Consider the following 19,341-nt stretch of genomic DNA (forward strand, 5'->3'; position numbering starts at 1 on the left):
ATATATATTTTAAATTTGAAAATTGTGTTTGTATTCATCCCCCCCTTCTACAAACTGTTTAGTATTCTTGTAGACCCTTTTGGGACCAACAATATGACATGCTTTCATTGGAACCCTAGGTTCGCTTAATGATATTAATATGCTTCATCAATCTCCTGTTTTTAATGATGTATTGGCAGGTCGATCACCAAAACTTAGTTATATCGTGAATGGTCATGAAAATGATATGACATATTATCTCACTAATGGCATATATCCTTAATGAGCTGCATTTGTCAAGTCAATTACATCTCCCTAAACGCGGAAGCACAAGTTTTTTGCTCAAGTTCAAGAGGCATGGCATGCAAAAAAGATGTTGAGCAAACATTTGAAGTTCTACAAGCTCGTTTTGCATTTATTCGATGACCATGTCTTTTTTGGGACAAACAAATAAGAGGACGAATTATGATAGTTTGTATCATCATGCATAATATGATAGTTGAAGACGAACGAAATACATATCAAAATTATTATGATCCTATTGAGTTTCTTAACGACATACCAACAAATCGACAACAAGGAAGTGCTACAGAAGATAATGGTCAATCAACTGAATTTTCTACTGAACAGATTTCAAATCTATCTTGTTATATGGCTAACAAAGAACAACTTCGCAATAGGGATTCCACTCATAAAGCTCTATAAAATGATTTGATTGAACTTATATGGTAAAAATTCGGTCATGATAATTAACTACGATGATTTATGTATTTCAGATATATAATTTCGTATTTATTTTTGTGACTTGTTTTATTTAATTTCAATTGTATGGTAAATTTTTTTTATAATTATAATCACGTTTTAAAATATATAATGGCCCGTTTATTCTATTCTTATACTTATACTTAAAATTAAAAATTAATAATTATATATAAACAATTAAATATATGATTTTTACAAAATAATAATTTAGATTAGATTAGATTGAAGAGGATTGTGGTTAAATGAAAAAAGAAGTAAGATTGGATTGAAATTGAAGATTGTATAGGTGGACGAGAGAGAAATTAATGTTTTAGTTGAGATTGAAATGATTGTGAGTAAAGATAGTCTAATATTATCTTTACTCATGGTCGGAGCAATCTGGCCATATGTAAGACACAATTTTTTAAAGAAAAAGAAAATAAGTGACCAGTCTATACCAATACCTCTCATCTCACGAACCCGGATTGCAAAATTTTTATCCCTATCTTTATGCCACATGTCACTCTTTGATTGGTTAACTTAGATTTCTATTTTTAAAACTTATTTGATTAAAAAAATGACTTTAACAAGAAAATTAAAAAAATAATAAATATACCAAAATTCATGGTCTTCAATTCTCTACAAAGAGAACCCAATATTGACAATTTAATTTTCTTCACACCAATATTTCTCTTCATTTCAATCCTCTTATTATCTTTGCAAATTTCAAAAAAATTTCAGTTTCTTTCAGTTATTTGTTATGGATCTAAACTTCCCCCCAAAAAAATTAAACTCTCAACATCCTAATAACTTTCAGTATCACCCAAACACATACAGTATGAAAACTCTGAGTTTTTCATCTATGATAATCAAGTTCCTACTCTTGAAAATACCCAAACATTGGAAAAGAGTTCAAGAACCGATAAATAGGAAACCAAAGAAGATATGGTGTTGATGTCAGCATGGATCTACGTTAGTGAAGAACCTACTTGAGGCAAAAACCAGAAGAAACAGTCATTTTGGTCTTGAGTGAAATATGACGAAACTCGAGCAAAAAATGTAGAAGGACTGGGACGAAAGTTCATACAAATGGATTGTTGTGTACATAGAAACATATCGACAGAAAAGGAGCGGAATGAGTATTGAAAAAGAGGCTCATGCAATTTATGAGATGGGTGGGAACAAGTTTAATGACTTTTGAGTAAAGATAGTCTAAACCCTTCTCCCTTTTCTCACTCTATGTTCATTCGTCTGCGCACAAGGACGACGATACTGTTATAAAGGTGTTGTAAATTGTTCTCTCGATTATATTTCTATTGATCATGATATAATGCTCAATGATTCTTCGTTAGATTTTAGTTTCTCTCTTTCTCTATCTATATGTTTATGAGATTGAAATGTATTTATGTTATTGCATCATTGTATGCGACTTAGATTAAAAAAAATTGCATTTATTTCGTTTGGATTTACATTATGATTCTTGTGGTTATAGTTTTCCAACGAAATAGATGCGATCACAAAGAAGTGATGTTACCAAAATATTATATGGGATTTGATTTTTCAGGGTTTTTGCTTGGATGTAATTTGGTTTATGAATGTTTTAGTGGAATTTATATATTGATTCTTCACCGGAGTTTTGAACTTTTGATTTATACTTACCTTTGTATGAATTTATCGTCTCTCTTTATGCCTCTCTGTAAGATTTTAACCCCTATATATAGGAATATAGGATCATTAATATATTTCTATGTTTTGGCATCATAACATTGTAGATTCAAAGTGATAGTTGTGGTATGACTATGGTCTATGGATGCATTAAGATGTTATAGAACAACAAGCAACATATTTATGATGTTTTTAGACACTCAATAAGTGGAATTTTTGCCCTGAAGCCATCAATTATGTAATGTTTTCAATTTAATGATGGGTTATGATGTTAATCTGGGAATGCTAAGCAGATCATGTTGATTCCTCTGTTCTTTCTTTTATTTATTGTCTTATAGTATCCTTTACAATAAATTGGACAAGAACTTTTAAGTTCCAGTAACATGTCCAGTGTCATGTTGTTAGTCTTGGGATTCCAATTAAAGACTATCATCTCTTGGTTCCTCTCTAGAATAATTCACCTAGGTTCCTTTTATATTGTACTTATCATGGTTATTTGAGATCCATTAGCTATCCCCATCAGGATTTTGAACTAGTCAATTGATTTCGGTATATATTGTGCTTCTACCTGTTCCTTTCTACCTCTGCTTTTGGGGTTTGGAGTTGTGGTATTGTCTCTATTTTCATCTGACTTTTTGCTATTAACCACTATTTCTTGTCATTGGGTGCTCCTTATTCATTGTTTACTTGGCATCCAATCCTCGTTTAGACTGGAATATGATTTTTCTCTTTTGGCAGTTGAATAGAAATATGGCCAAAATTAGGTTGACGAAAAGAGTTAAAGCTGTTATAGCAACAAGAATTCTTGCTTGTAATACTCTCTACAATGATGAAGGAGGTCAGAGAGCCATTATATTCACTTGCTTAGTCGGGGGTGAAGGACAAGTTAAAATTTTGTTTCTTATGTTTTAGTGATAGAGTTTTCTATGCCTTGTGAATTTTTCTAGTTCCTACAAGAGTATTTGTACTGTATCGTATTTTTTGAAGAAGTCTGTAGCACTTTATAGCTACATGTTTCTAGTCCCAAATTTTTACCCTTTCTTAATAGCAATCATTCCTTCTCTTTTACAGTTCATTCTAAAAGCTCGTGCATAAGTTCTGGTTTTTGTTGTTCTCCTTGCTTATGAGTAATATTTAATCCTTAGCAGTTAATACTTTTACAAAGATATTTCAGCCAAGTCCTTCACATTAGTGTCCTTAGAGGTGGGCTCTATGTGGTTGCTGGTAATCAACCTTTTGCCCAAATACATTTACTATTTCAGCAGAGTTCCAAAGATTTGGTCATGAATATGATGTTGTATTTGCTCATTTAACATGAATTGTCATATGCTTGCTTTATTTGGCCTTTGTATTTCCCTTGCATTGCAATGAGTTTGTGTTGAGATCATTAAAACAAAAAACCTTTTGACCAAAACTAGTATTTTTATGGTTTTCTATTTCATGATTAATTTCATTTATAAATGATAATATGACCAGGTTTATCCTAAAGGAACACATATAGTTATCCCTTGGTTGGAGAGGCCTATCATTTATGATGTTCGTGCACGTCCACATCCACATCCACATCTTGTCGAGAGTACTTCAGGGAGTCGTGACCTTCAAATGGTAAGTTATGCTTATAATATCCATAAATATGGTAAATCAGATTAGATGCTAACCAATTGTATTGATGCCAAACTCTAATAGACCACTTGGAATCTCGTTTTTCTTTCTATCTATGAAAAATTGAGTTCCACCACATTGAGGAAGGAAGACACTCACATTTCTGAAACACTTTAGCTAGGTTAACATGTATGTATGTATCTGTAACATGGCAATCGGGTGATTTTGAACATGGACTGACCGACTACTTCCTTCCATGCCATCTCCTCATTATGAATGGAAGTAAAACAACTTAAATTGCTAATTTAAACAACAAAAAGACTCAACGTAGATGCAGAAATATAAGTAGATCACTGATGACCAAAGTAGAAAGGGCACACAGAAAGCAGAATAGGTAACATGCTTGGCCACTGTCATCTCTTTTCTTTTGAAAGCCACCAAGAATCCGGAAGAGGTACGAGTTATTCCCAATACTTTCACATCACGCCAACTAATTCCCTACCAACTGTCTGTATCAGATGCTATTCTTTTGTTAAGAATTCCTAAAACAAATGTAATGTACTACTCTATTTATACTAAAAGGGTGTTTGAGATTGCTTATAAAAACAATTTATTGACTTATTTCGGTGTAGTACCGGTAATAAACACTTTTGAGTGTTTGGATAAACAATTTATACCGGTGCCAAACCGGTAATAAATAGTTTTTGAAGAATTTAGACCCTTCTGACTTATAATAAGTTGATAAGTACTTTTGTAGAAAATTATAAGTTGTTTCAATTAAACGTATCTATTATCTAAAAATAATCACAACATAAAGAATGTGTGACGAGAGACATAACATGTTGATCTAAATGATGGAAATATTGTATAGATTTAAAATTAATCTTATCCTTAGTCAATAATTCTTTCCCAGAATAAATAAATAAATGAATAAATGGTTTAACTTGTTTAAAAACTCCATATTATTGGTTTGGTATCTATATAAATTGTTTATCTAAACATTTAAAAATGCTTATTACCAATGTCATACCAAAATAAATTAATAAGTTGTTTTTATAAACAATCCCAAACACCCCTCAATTTGAACAAACGATACTAGTAAAATTAGGGTTTGAAAACTGAAAATGAAATTGCAATTTGAATTGAAATTGAAATTGAAAACAGATTCTCTTTGTTTTTTCTCCTCCCAGTTGTATTGACGATGACAGTAGGTGAAAGTCGGTGGTAGACGACATGTGACGGCGATAAGGATGATTGCGACGATTTCTTGGTTGTTTGTTTGTTTGTTTAATTTGAGAAGATATTGTTCATTCGTCGCTCTCTCCCACTTTTTCTTATGAAAATGTTGGATCTTATATTGTTTTGGTTCAATTTGTCTATCAGGTATCCAAACGATGGTTCATTGATCTCGAAGCTGTTCATCTTCTGAAAATTATAAGTTTAGGTGATAATGCATTGGAGAAGAAGAAGAAGAAGAAGAAGGTGGGGCAAAGAGTAAGAGGGCCGGAGGCACAACACGATTCAAATCTTTCTCAGCTGATCATTCTTTTGTTTACATCAGGTGATGGTTAATTTAGATGTCTTTTAAGCGTTCGATGAAATGCCTGAATGGAATACCACTTCTTTACCATCGTCAATTTCAATTAACCACTAGAGTAAAGCAAATGATTCTTCTCTAAAGGGAATGGATTTCTTGTTTTCTTTGCGTAACTATGTGTTCGATGAAATGCCTGAATGATATTCATTTTTCTAACAGGAATGAAGTTCTTAAAGAATGTGAGCAAGATTCTTGCTTTTTCAATTGTGTTTCCTTTTTGTTCTTATATGAATGGATCGGCATTTTCCGACATAGGTAGCTGCATGTAACAATAACTTGTATTGCTCTGGATGTTTTACAAATTAACAGCATTAACTGGTGCTGATCGGAAACCCAATTCCGTGGCGTTTTGTAGGGAAAACAACAAACAGCATACTGCAAATAACTCCAAATCCGACGGGTAGTGTAGCAAGAAGCTCTTGCGTTTCTTCTGATGGTGACGGATAAAAGCAATTCACAACATCTTGATTAAATAGACTCACCGCTGCAAAAACCATAATTGACATGAAGGCATGCATGAAATCTATGAATTTCAGCCTGTACTTAGCTGCAAGTTCTGGTGGTAATGTTGTCGACCCATCAATAACCCACAACCCACGGGTTGTGGTGAACCCATAACATACATTACCCTCTCGATCCTTGAAGCTATCAGTGAAACTCAACAAAATACACGAAAGCCCACAAAGACCTACTAGCCCAGCGGTCAAACCCCGGGTAACTGGGTCGCACTCGCCCTGGTTCGTGAATATGGGTGAAAGCAGTTGAAAAGCAAGAACCGAACCAGTGGGCAAAAGATTTGCTAAGTGAGCCGTGCTTTCAAATGTTTGACTAATGGCTTTTTGTATCAGGGTTTTCTCTGTGGGTTCGGGAAGAAGCATGTTTCCAAGGAGAGGAGCTTGTTCGTCTTTGATATTTTGAGGTACCGCCCCATTTTCGACCTTAATCTCCATAACCATTGAATCTTGATTAGCTTTATTTGATACTATGAGTTGTTAATGTTGGATTGTTGAATTTATACATGAGTAATGGTTTTAATTGTATTGAGTAGGACAAAAGGAAGAGTTGCTAAAGAGTGTTCATATCTTACAATACCTTGCAAGAAACAGAAACCAAAAATTAAAGCAGATTTCACCTGAATTTCCACATGGGGTTTTGCTTTAAAGCTAGTTTGTTAAGCCCTTGCACAAACTTCAATAAAGGGTAATTCCCTTTTTGGCTTATCGGGTTTGGTTTGATATAATGGTTTTGAAGGATTTAGATGTTCCTTGAAAGATTTGAAATCTTTTGTATGTTTGATTTATAAGCAATAACCTTCGGTGTATATCCCTTATCTGATATACATATAAGTACAACCTTCAATGTGTATGGTACGAGTTGTTATAATGGTGTGGGCTAATTGCACCCTTATTATTTGCTAAATGCATTCCTATTTTTGTTATTTAGTCTTTTTTATGTTTATAACATCTGTACTATATTATAAAGTATTTGATAAAAACTTTTCAAAACTATTTTTTATGCATTAAGTATTGTGTATTGATGCACATTACTTAAAATTCAAGATTACAAGTAAATTATGTATAACTATAACTTATTAAAGCTTCATCTTTGAATTCGTGTAACTAACTGCAGATAAACATAATCAAATTAAGGATAAACATCTCGTTTTAAAAATAAAAACCTAAAATATAATTAAGATAATCATTAAGTTCTAATAAAATACTTAATTATTGTTCTTATAAAAAATTATATTATTAAATTAAAAATAAATTAATTCATTATTAAATCTAAATTAAATTATAATTAAAAAGTTAAATTAAAGAAATTACATAAAAAAACAAAAACTTATAAATAATTAATTTGATACTGATGTTGATATATTTATTTTCGAAGTTTTATGATATCTTCAAATTTATATTTTTTTTTCAAAAATAAAAACATTATCTTTTTCTTTGAAGCACATAAAAACTGTATTATAACATCTACAGAGACAGAACGAAACATTAAGATCAAGATATATCTCGGTGCATGGCGCGAGTACCCTTCTAATAATATATAAAGATATTATTATTGTATTATTATTTTCTTAAATGTTAATTTAGTAGATATTGTATTTGTTTTTTTTTTTTTTTTTGAAAGGGTATCCGAGCCGAAGCTCGACTAATCCCAGACACATCCAGGGCTAAAGCATGCCCCTTTAGTAAATGTCGCACAAGATGTGCGTAGAGGGATTCGAACCCGTGTTCAGCGCTCTGAACTGCCCAGACACTAACCACTCCACCACAACACTGATTGACTTGTATTTGTTTTTTATAACTAGTTTTATTTAATTGTGAATAAATTATATCAAAAAAATGGTTTTTTAATAATACATAAGTTATAAATAAATTAAAAGAATTGTAAATAACCGTGTGAGTGACATAAGATTAAATAATTATTCTTTTTACAATTTATTACTTTTAATTGCTTTTATTTTTATTTATTCATAATTTTTTAATTATATCGTTTTTAACATATTAAAATAACTCCCGAAATAAAGGTGAATGTTATCGTTAATTATGGTTTGTATGCATTCCATCCCTACTAAGGGGTTGTTTACCAAATGCTTATCCGGATAAGTGTTTACCAAGTTAAGTTACCTTACTGTAATATGACAATGACAAAAAATCTTATCCGGTAAGAGCGAACCAAGGACCGAGAGTCTTATCCGGTAAGTGAGGACGGTGACTCTTACCACGGTTAGCACTTACCAGATAAATTGTTGTATCCAATGTCATTTTGGTGGACTAAAATCTTATCGGATAAGAAAGTAATAGTGTTGAATTTTACTGGTAAGCATTTATCGGGTAAGTGTTATGTAAACGGCCCCTAATATAAACCAAATGAAATAAAAAAAATACCAGTATATTCCACCGGAACGTGAGGTATTAAAGGGATGAGAGACACACAAACTTGATATCCTCCCAAATAGTGGAGCAACTGTCTCTATAAAAACCTACGACTCGGGAACATTGTGTTATAAAGGAGGACACATTAAATTTGCAGAAAAGAAGCTTATAAGAACCATCTTCTTGTACTTTTTCTTGTCACCGCATTTTCAACTCACCGAAGTAAGAAGTTTATATAAAACTCCACGATGGTAGTTTTTAAAAGAATCCATTTTTATGGGTCCCATGTATAATATACATAGGATTAAATAAAGCTATACATATTAATAATTATATAGAATATAAAAGTCGACAAAATACATATAAAACTAACGAAGTGTCGTTTCACACCAAGTTCAAGGTAAGAACTCCAAGGGGGTGTTTGGGATTGTTTATCATAATAATTTATTGACTTATTCCGGTGTGGTACTACTGGTAATAAGCATTTTTTAGTGTTTGGATAAACAACTTATATCGATGCCAAACCGGTAATAAGGAGTTTTTGAAGAAGTTAAATCCTTCTAACTTATAATAAGTTGATAAGAACTTTTATAGAAAAAAATAGGTTGTTTCAAATAAGCAATCCCAAACACACTTTTTACTTGTAAGAATCTATCATTAGCCATGCTCTTTTAAGAAAAAACATTTGAAAACGGCATTTTTAAATCTTAAAAACGAAGTGGCAAAGACACAAAGAAAAAAAAACATACAAACGAAAACATGTACACTAAAATGTAACCAACATACATGAAAATGTAACGAAGATACGTCGTTTTGAACTTAATTACATAGATAAAAATGTCGACATCATTTGACTAAAAAAAGTCAAAATATACATAAATTAGTTCTGTTATTTGTTATTCCTCACCTAACACTCATCAAGATTGTTAGAGAGTAGCTTTTAAGAAAGTTTCTTTTATGTTCTGTATTTTTTTCCTTTTATTTTATATTTATAGATGTCCGGACCAGCTTGCCATATATAAATTAATCTCATGTGACACTGAACAGACAATGAAAGAAATCTTCAGTTGCTTTGAAGGATTCAAAAGGGTAACCTTTTAGAATTTATGTGGTTTATATGCCGATGTAGTCTTTTCTATTTATTCAATCAACCAAATTGTTGTAATTTTGCTTTTTTTGTTAGTCGTTTTTATATTTCAGGGTTATGTGTTGGCCATTTTGAGCTCCATTTTCAACATTACATTCTTGTCATTTACATTTCAACACTTCAGTTAATGCAATTTACATTCTGTCATTCACGATTCTGAAATTTTCTTTCAGTCACTTACAATTTAGTCCTTACATCTTTGGTAAGAACACCGAGCCACTATGGGCTAATGGCTTTAGCTTGGAGTGTAAGGAAAAGTTAAGATCGAAACCGATATGAAAGTAAAGGTTTCTTCCATTAAAACATTTTCATCTAAAGGTTAATAATGTTTCATTGATGATTACATATGATTAATTGTCAAATAATTGTATGTATGAAAATGTGTTGGCTTTTTGAGCTATGACAAATATGAAAACTTGTTCTGATATGAGATGACTATAAAGAGTTTTAGTATCTGACAGAAATAATGCCAATATGGTGTAGGAAGGTAATACTTTGTCACGCTAGGATTCACAACATTTGACATAAATGAGGTCATACAATGGTAGTGGTCCAGTATGAACTCTGGGCAGGTTGTCAGAACCGACAGTTAGATAACTGTGACAGTACTATAACATGAATATGTGGTACTGTAGGACTCTTCAATGGTGTTATAGCATCTTTTTGTCGGATCATTTGTTTTTGTCTTAACAAACCTTTACACCCTTTGCTTCTTTTACAACTGATTTCTTTCATGGGTAACACATTCACATAAATAATTTCTCCAATTTCGTCATCTGAAATTGGCTTCTAAAGATTAGACTTTTGAAGAACTTTTACAAGTCTTCCCTTTGGATAGACTTTTAACAATATTACCTGTTAAGAGACAACAATAGATCAAGGTGTATACTTGCATTGAGATATGCTTCATGAATTTTGAGGTTGTATAAACATCACAACAAGGTTTTGGCACCGTTGCGAGGGAAGCACATGAAAAGGTTTTCTTTTTTAAAGTAAAGTTTTTTAAAACTAATAAACAAGTAAATTTAAATGTTTCTTTCAATATACTGTGATATCATGTTGTTATAGTAACTTGACGTATGCAAATAGGAAAATTTTGTCATCACAATAGACCCTATAGAGATAAAACCGTTATAACAACGTCGATTGCTGTCATGTAAATATGACTTTCACGCCTTTTGCAGCAACTCATTTCACTGCTAGCATTTTTGTAGTGTTATCACAATGTAATTCTTACTGATATTTTATTCACATATAAAAGTTCATAACTATCCATCTATGATATGTTACTGAGTTATTGTTACAATCATCTTAAAATAAATTACTCTTATTTTTTATTGGACATTAATCGAAATATAATATCATATTAATACAAAGGTAACAACAACATACCATATTAATTTATATAGACGTAACGACATTGTTTCGAGTTTTTGTCCGAACAAAAAATAGAACATTAAATGCTTGTTACAATTCTTGTTCGAATTACAACTAGTCATATTTATGTCGAATATTTCTATCTTGGTTCTTTCTAAGCTTTTCTATAATCTCTTTTAAGTGAAAATTACAATTTTTGTCCAATGGGCTTTGTGTCCCCATCCAAATTCATCCAACTTATCTTGGAAATCATCGAAAGAATCAAGGAAGTTTTGCTTTCTTGTTAGGATCCAAGCGCTTACCACTACGCCAAAATTAATTGCTGGTGGAGAAGGCGCAACTTATTTTCTTATAGCGTAGCAGCCAGTGCCACGTTTCGATTTAGAAAGATGCTGGTCAATGACCCTACAATCCCCCCTTCCCAGCATCTGCCAACACTAACAAGATCTTCGCTAGAAGTCAATGACTGAACAGCATGCCTTTGGCATTATTATGCACTCCATGGGATTCGAACCCCTGACCTTGCTCTGATACCACATGTTAGGATCCAAGCGCTTACCACTACGCCAAAAGCAATTGCTGGTGGAGAAGACGCAACTTATTTCCTTATAGCGTAGCAGCCAGCGCCACGTTTCGATTTAGGAAGATGCTGGTCAATGACCCAACATTTCTTTAAAGGCTAAACGCGTTTGAATTATTTGTTTTCTCACCCTTTCAAGTTTTGCATTGAGTTGCGAGAGAAGATGAACACTTCGGTGTTGATGTCGGGCTTAATTTTGATCTTGTGTCTCATGGATGTCTTGAACGTCTTTAATTAGGTATAGCTCGACGGTTCAACAGATGGAAGGAGTAATTCTGTAAAAAATTTGTACATAATTAATGTCCGTAGCAACAACTTCATCAAAACATTGTATATAAATAATGTCGAAAAAAGGAGTCACTACAACAAAATCGGGTTTATAGGACACTCCCAATTTCTAAACGTCCTAATAGACCTCTTTATAAGATTCAGTTTACAGGACCAAAAAAATAAAACGTCCTATCTAAAGGCGTTGTAATAAGTTTATATGACGTTTTTTGATGTTGTAATAAGTTTTTTAGGACACTTTTAATATAAAGCGTCCCATTAGCAACTTTATAGGACATTAATTGAAAAACTTTTCTATAAAAACAAATGTCCTATAAAAAATTGACTTTATAGAACATTTTCTCAAAAGTGTCCTATTAAGTTGCTAATACGACATTTTATATTAAAAATGTCTTAAAAAACTTGTTAAGATGTCCAAAAGCGTCATATAAACTTATTACAACACATTTACTTTATATCTTGTAACTATAAATTAAGTCCAATAAACCAGTCTATTGGAACACTTAAAGATTGAGTGTGTCTTATAAATTCAATTTTATTGTAGTAAGTAATGGGGTACTTTAATTCCCAATGATTCTACTTATCATTTCATTTGACTTAAATATATATACCATATAAATAAATAAATAACTGAACCAGATCAAAAAAAAAAAAAAATATATATATATATATATGTTGATCAACATTTTACTTATTAACTCTTTTACGAATATAATTATTTTTATTAAGTTATATGTCTAAAAAGAAATATTAAGGGACCGTTTATTAAAGACTTACTTGGTAAGTGCTTAACGCATAAATTTCCTCATCGGATGAACATGAGAAGGGCCAAGAATCTTACCGGGTAAGAGCGATGAGAAGAATGGAGAATCTTACCCGGTAAGTGAGGATGACGACTCTTACCAAGGTAAGCGCTTACCTAGTAAATTGTTGCATTCGATATGCTTTGATGTACTAAAATTTTATGCATCTAAATAAATTATAGTATTGACTCCTATTAATAAGCGTTTACCGGGTAAGCATTTGGGAAAACGACCCCTAACACTTTAATATTTGAAACAATGAGAGATTTGTTGAATTTATGAGGGAAGATGTGGACTTGTCCTAAAAATCATACATCATCTTTAATGGATGGATTTTATTTAGTGAAGCTTCTTATTGTTATGACCTCCTTTTCATCTTTAAACAAAATATAGTGGTGGGGTGTAGAATTTTTGGTCCTCTCTTTTGCTTCCACTCACATTCACTTCTTAGGTGCTCTTTGTACACTTAATCGTAATAAATAACGAGCAAGAATTTACTTTATGTGTTCAAACCGATGGTTCAAAAAATCATAGATAAACTAGATACGTATCTCACGAACATCTTGAGGTAGATAAATTGTATGTCCAAGGGCAAGGGCAGGTGAAGGTGTTTTGGAGTCAAACGCCAGACTTTCTGCTTATTCTGCATGGATACCTACCTTCACATTTGATAAGTCAGTGTCGCGGGACATAATGACTTATGACTTATGTTATTATTTGACTTTATATCAGAGACACTCCATGTGATTTTCAACATTCTCAGTTCTAAGCTTTTGTGAAATCATGACAAGAAGATTAAGCCTCAGGTCTCACGATTCATGACATTTTTCAAGGTGTGATTTCTTTGACATGACTTAAGGCGTCAAGCGTGTGTACATATCTTATATGTATATATAGACATACCTAGCATGGACATATTAAGCCCATACACATTTTGCTCAATACGATCTATGCTTGTGTAGCCCATATTGTCAAATCTATATCGATGCCCTCCCCTCGTACGTCTTGGCTGCAACCTATGCTTGCGATGGGCATATCGTATAGGCCTTCTAGGTGTTCGTGTGTCACCAAAGAAGAATAATTAAGAAAGTATAACAAATATGCCGTGGTGCACCATGCCACACCATGACGACATTGAACCTTAAACAAATGCTATGACGTTTAACTAGACATGGATGACACGTCTTCCACACCATGACATACCTTTAAAGCATTTCCTACATATTTTTCAAAAGGATTAATACCTTTTTTTTTTCTATCAAATGCTTGATTGTTTTGTCACAAACTTTTTCTTAGTGATCTATGGTTTAGGGGTATTATAGTAATATCACACATCAAAATCCAATGCCAAATTTTCTTTGACATTGTATTCATTTACCTACTCCATTCCACCATACTTTCTTCTACCATCAAACATTTGATGAATGAGTGTCAATTTACCATTTGTTATGAATCATGCAAATTTGTAATTAATGGCAGTGGGATTCACTTAAGTGCCGTTTACCAAAGGCTTACCCGAGTAAGTACTTACCAAATCACATTACATTATTGGATGAATATGATAATGACCAAGAATCTTACCCGGTAAGAGCAAGACAAGGACCAAGAGTCTTACCCGGTAAGTGAGAGCAACGACTCTTACCACGGTAAGTACTTACCAGGTAAATTGTTGCATACGATGCCGTTTTGATGGACTAAAATCTTACCCGGTAAGTAAATGATAGTGTTAATTTTTGCCGATAAGCATTTACCGGGTAAATGTTTGGTAAACGGCCCCTTGTAGTAAGGGGATCTTTTGCAACCACTTAATTATCTTGACATAGTACAACACAAATTTATGATCCTCAAATTTTCCATCACCATACAAATCATCCAGAGAAATTTCCTTAGATAATTACATATGGTCATCCAGAAAATACTAATGGTTAGGTAAATCTGATGTTTTTCAAGAAAATATCAACGGATCACCCAGAGAATACGTGGGTAATCTGTCACTGATTTGAGTTGCCCATCAACAATTAACCCACAAACTTTTGTGATAATTTTATGATGAATTACCCTTTTGTGACGGATTTCCTAAGGAAAAGTTCGTAAGTAAAAGTCTTTTATTTAGTAGTGAACCAGATATGTCACCACAAGGCAATATTGCTGAATAACTAAAAAGTTATAGTAGCACATTAGAGCTTAAATTTGAGTTCTGATGATTAAAAATGTTGGAACATAAAAACCCTGACTCTAAGTCGTTAAAGTTGGATATGACTTTTAGTGTCTTGATTTGTATTTTGTAACTATAACTAATACAAATTATTTTGTGGCACAACCAAGTCCCCTTTATTTACCACAACATCCTTTATTTGCTTGTTCAAAATTTAACAAGTTTTAACATATTTTTTAGAGTAAATTACAAATTTCATCCCTGGGGTTATTGAAAATTTCGGATTAGGTCTTCTAAACCGAATAATTACATATAAGGTCACCATGGTTTCATTTTTGTTAAGAATATCGAGTAACATTAATATAGAAGTTCAAGTGGTTGTTTCAGTTCATGGTTAGATGAGTTTCAAAGTGGTTGTTCCATGACTTATATTTTTCATATATTTGGCAAGATTTTTCTTTTACCACATAAAAAGTTTAGGTGGGTCCCATGAATCATATACTATTTAGCAATAGGGGTTATTGGGTTGGATTTTGGTGAATAAGAGTTATGGTGAGGAGGTGAGAACAAAATCTTTATATGCATTCGTCTGCGTTCAACTATCTTTATTTACTTATTTTTATAATCATGATCGAAACTTTAACAAATTCATGCATGCAAAAGTAATAAAATATATGTAAAAGTTCATAAAAGTGACTTTAAGTGAAGATAAATTTAAAGATAAAAGTAGATCAAGGTCGGTCCATATTCTTGGCGAGCATGGCGGTCGCCCAAGGGCAACAGAGGCCCAACCCCTATATACGTGTTAGTAGGCTCGGTTTTCTCAATTTTTTTCTCACTCTCGTGCTCGATCTGTGATGTTATCGCTCTCGACTCTCGCCTTCACTTCAATAGGCAACATCTGCTCTTTGTCTTTCGCTCTACCTCTTTGCATCTCAGCCTTGGCCTCTCGATCTCAAGGTCTGTGATGCTTTCGCTCTGTTCTGACTCTTTACGACATGGGTTTTGCTTCTACCCTTTCACTTTTTCAGACACAGACCTTCACACACCAGACAGGGATTCCAGGTCTTCTATTTCTGATTAGATTTATGTTATTAGGTTTTTTTTTTTTTTTTGCTTATTTTCCTACTTGGTTATTTGCATATTTGATTTATTAGCACTACAAAAATGCAGAGTATCAGCGAGGGAAAAATCCCTCGCATATCCGTCGCTGAAAAGGTAATCCGTCGCTGATACTCCGTCGGTCAAATAGTCGTAGGTAATGCTATCAGCGACAGATATCAGCGACGAATTTGCAAGGGATACTTTCAGCGACGGATCAGCGAGGGAAGTATTTTGCGACGGATCTGCGAGGGAACTTTCAGCGACGGATCTGTGAGGGAACTTTCAGCGACGGATCTGCGATGGATCCTTCAGCGACGGATTTGCGACGGATACTTCAGCGACGGATTTGCGAGGGAATTTTCAAGGACTTTCAGCGACGGATTTTCCCTCGCTAATCCGTCGCTAATTTGTATAAATTTTAAAAAGAAATTTTTTGAAATTGCATAATTCCTGTATTTATTTACAAAAAAACTGAAAATAATAATATAACAAACAAAAACTGTGAACAAATTTTAACTAACCAATTCATACGATTTAAAATATGGATTTATACAATTTAAAATATTCAATTCATACAATTTAATCTTCAAATACATACAATCTAACTATTGGAAGGTGTGGGAGGTGGGAAAACGTATCCTGACTGCCGCATAAACGTAGCAAAATGCTCGGATAATGCGGCCTGTTGGGCTAATGCAGCAGCTTTCTGGCCTGTTCGGCCTCCAAATCTGCCCTATTCTTCCGTTCGGTCTTCAGTTCCTCTTCTACCCTTGGCAACTTCTCTCTCAACTCTGTTACCTGTAAATATTCAATATTCGACAAAATCAGTAATTTATTCGCAATTTTAGTAATGAGAAAGTTTATAACAATATAACCAACGTACCTCCGCTCTCGACTCGTATGATGGCCCGCTACTGCTACATCTACCCGTCATAGCATAAGAGGGATCCTGGGTGGTCCCGAAACCAAATATTTGGCCTTTCCTCCGCCCTTCGACACTTTTCTCCCAAAGAGATGCCTCATCAGGGAGACGACTGTCGGTACTAGATTGTGACTCACTCCTAAGCGATTGAAATCGCTCCTATGGTTCACCAAAACAAAAACGAGTGAGGTTATGTATGTAGATATTTCAGCAGTATAACAACTGTAAATCAAACATAACCAATGCATGTTTTTAACAACTAAACATTCTAATAATACCAATGTTCGAAGTCACATTCTCAACCTACTTACTTAGCCTAACGTCTGCCCAACAATGGCAGCCCAAACTAATAACATCACTATGTTTATTGAAATATATTACCTTAAACCTACCAAACGTATCTATTAACCAAAGTAATGGTTTTAGAAAACTTACATGATATCTAACAGCTTTGGGGTAAATGAACAGAGGAGGATCGGTAGGCGGGTCGGACGAACCTTGATCGAACTTCCGGTTCGTGCAGTGAGTGCGCTCAAACACCTCAGTAGCAGTCAGCTCACGACCCATTACTTGTGCCTACATTAGACAATTAGGTTAAGTTGTTACTAACATAAAGAACGAATTACATTTTCAAAAAAAATTATATACTCACCATCCTGTCTCGATGTTGTGCAGTACTAATCGAGCCCCCAGTGTGTCTAGACGACACCCCGTCAAACTGGGTGTTCTGATTGGCCCGATTGATCTTGGATTTTCTTTTCCAAGCCTTGGTAACCCAAACCTGTTAAAAACAGAGCACATATATAAGGCGAAAGGCGGTACACATGGCAGTTCGAAAATCTCACAATAGAGATACATACCGTGTCAATCATCTCAGCCAAAACCTGTCTGGTATCCATATGGGATGGAGTAATTTTGCTGATCACTAGGATAGGCCTATGCCACGGTCCAGTCGCGTGCAGAGCTCATCTAGTCAGAGTACCTGTTGTGCATGGCTTTGGTCCATAAATCATGAACTGTATCGTCCAGCTCAGGTTCCCACTGGAACTTAGCCTACATACACAATGTTTGTATAAATGTAAAAACAATAACCTTATACGTATAATTACATTAAAATGGTACACCAACCCTAAAGCGCTGGAACATCAAGTCCCGTGCTTCCTGAGGTACTTCCTTCCATCTATGCCACGGACCAACAAAGGAAGACCTGAAGATAGTCGTCATCTCTCGGATAACATGGGCATATTTAAACCTGTACAATTAAACAAATATTTACAAGACAAAGACATTCATATTATTTTATTATTTAATACAAAAGTCTTATACCACATCTACTTGCCCATGGCCTAACAAAGACAGATGTCTTTGGTGGCTCGGATGACTCGGTGTCGGCATCTCTATGTTGGGGCCTCTCTCCGCCCCCGAACCTGTCGAAGTTGGGGGCTCCATGGCCACCTCTTGCTCATCTAAACCGCGAAAAATGGTGTCCGAAAACTCTACAATGTCATCGACGCGGGCAGAATTGCTACCCCTACCAGACATGGGGCTGCGACGACTCCCATGACGGCCTCTACCACGCTCTCGAAGTGACATCTCCTGAAAAAACAAACATTAKATTATATCATGAAAAAAGATAATGACAAATCGTGATTATATATGTACAACTGTAAAATAAGCATACATAAGACAAKCTACTCATCAGAAGAATGATCAGATAACATCGGTTCATCTTCATCATTTGAATAATCATCTATGTCTTCAAATTCTGGTTCATCTTCGCTATCTTCGTTCGATTCGTCGCCACCTTCATCTTCATTTATATTATGGAGTATGTTTACCTCTCCTGTGGCAAGACAAACATTATCGAGCTCGTTTCCCAATGAGAATGTTGAATGAGTTACCCTTTCATTGACTTGAAAGAATTGTTCTCCATCCACATGATCATGTTTTCAACATCATTAATCATGTCGGACACTTCATATATGCCACGATCTTTTGTCTTGACAACTGCCCACCAATCTTTCAAATCCTTTGTCATCGAAGGATATGAAGTATAATAGACTTATTCTGCCTGTGATGCTAGAACGAACGGGTCGTCGGATCCAAGTCTGGACTTATATTTGATATCTACCAAATTGTGTTTAGGGTCAACTCTAACCCCCGAKGCAGTATCAAACCAAGTGCATTTGAACATGACAACCACCTGTCGCATTGAGCCATAATACTCCACCTCTATAACTTCATCTAACATTCCATAGAAGTCAGACTCACACTCGTCATARCAGGCCCCCCTTACACATATACCACTATTATGGGTAACTCGACCRGATCCATGGGTCACTGTATGAAACTTGTAACCATTCATAAAGTATCCCTGATGCATGGTGGCATAACGGCCTGGTCTGTGTGCTAGGGATTTTAATTGTTCATTTGAGTCGTTTAACTCGAACATGACCTATAAAAGAAGGTCACACGTAAGAAACACATAACGTACGT

The 19,341-nt window shown here is 34.1% G+C and overlaps 2 protein-coding genes across 2 annotated transcripts; one reads left to right on the plus strand and one right to left on the minus strand.

The window, feature by feature from the left end:
- The first annotated feature begins 3,135 nt into the window (after window positions 1–3,135).
- On the plus strand, window positions 3,136–5,559 carry LOC112519155 (prohibitin-1, mitochondrial-like). The gene is made up of 3 exons (XM_025127150.1): window positions 3,136–3,270; window positions 3,862–3,990; window positions 5,371–5,559. The coding sequence occupies exons 1-3, from the start codon at window positions 3,136–3,138 to the stop codon at window positions 5,557–5,559; spliced, it is 453 nt and encodes a 150-aa protein (XP_024982918.1).
- A 285-nt stretch (window positions 5,560–5,844) lies between these two features.
- LOC112519522 (protein DMP4-like) lies at window positions 5,845–6,624 on the minus strand. The gene has a single exon (XM_025127698.1). It carries the CDS (start codon window positions 6,538–6,540, stop codon window positions 5,896–5,898), a length of 645 nt encoding a protein of 214 aa, XP_024983466.1. The 5' UTR covers window positions 6,541–6,624; the 3' UTR covers window positions 5,845–5,895.
- Window positions 6,625–19,341: the final 12,717 nt, after the last annotated feature.

This window comes from Cynara cardunculus (assembly GCF_001531365.2).
Source record: "Cynara cardunculus var. scolymus isolate 2C chromosome LG 10, CcrdV1, whole genome shotgun sequence".
Classification (NCBI taxonomy): Eukaryota; Viridiplantae; Streptophyta; class Magnoliopsida; order Asterales; family Asteraceae; genus Cynara; species Cynara cardunculus.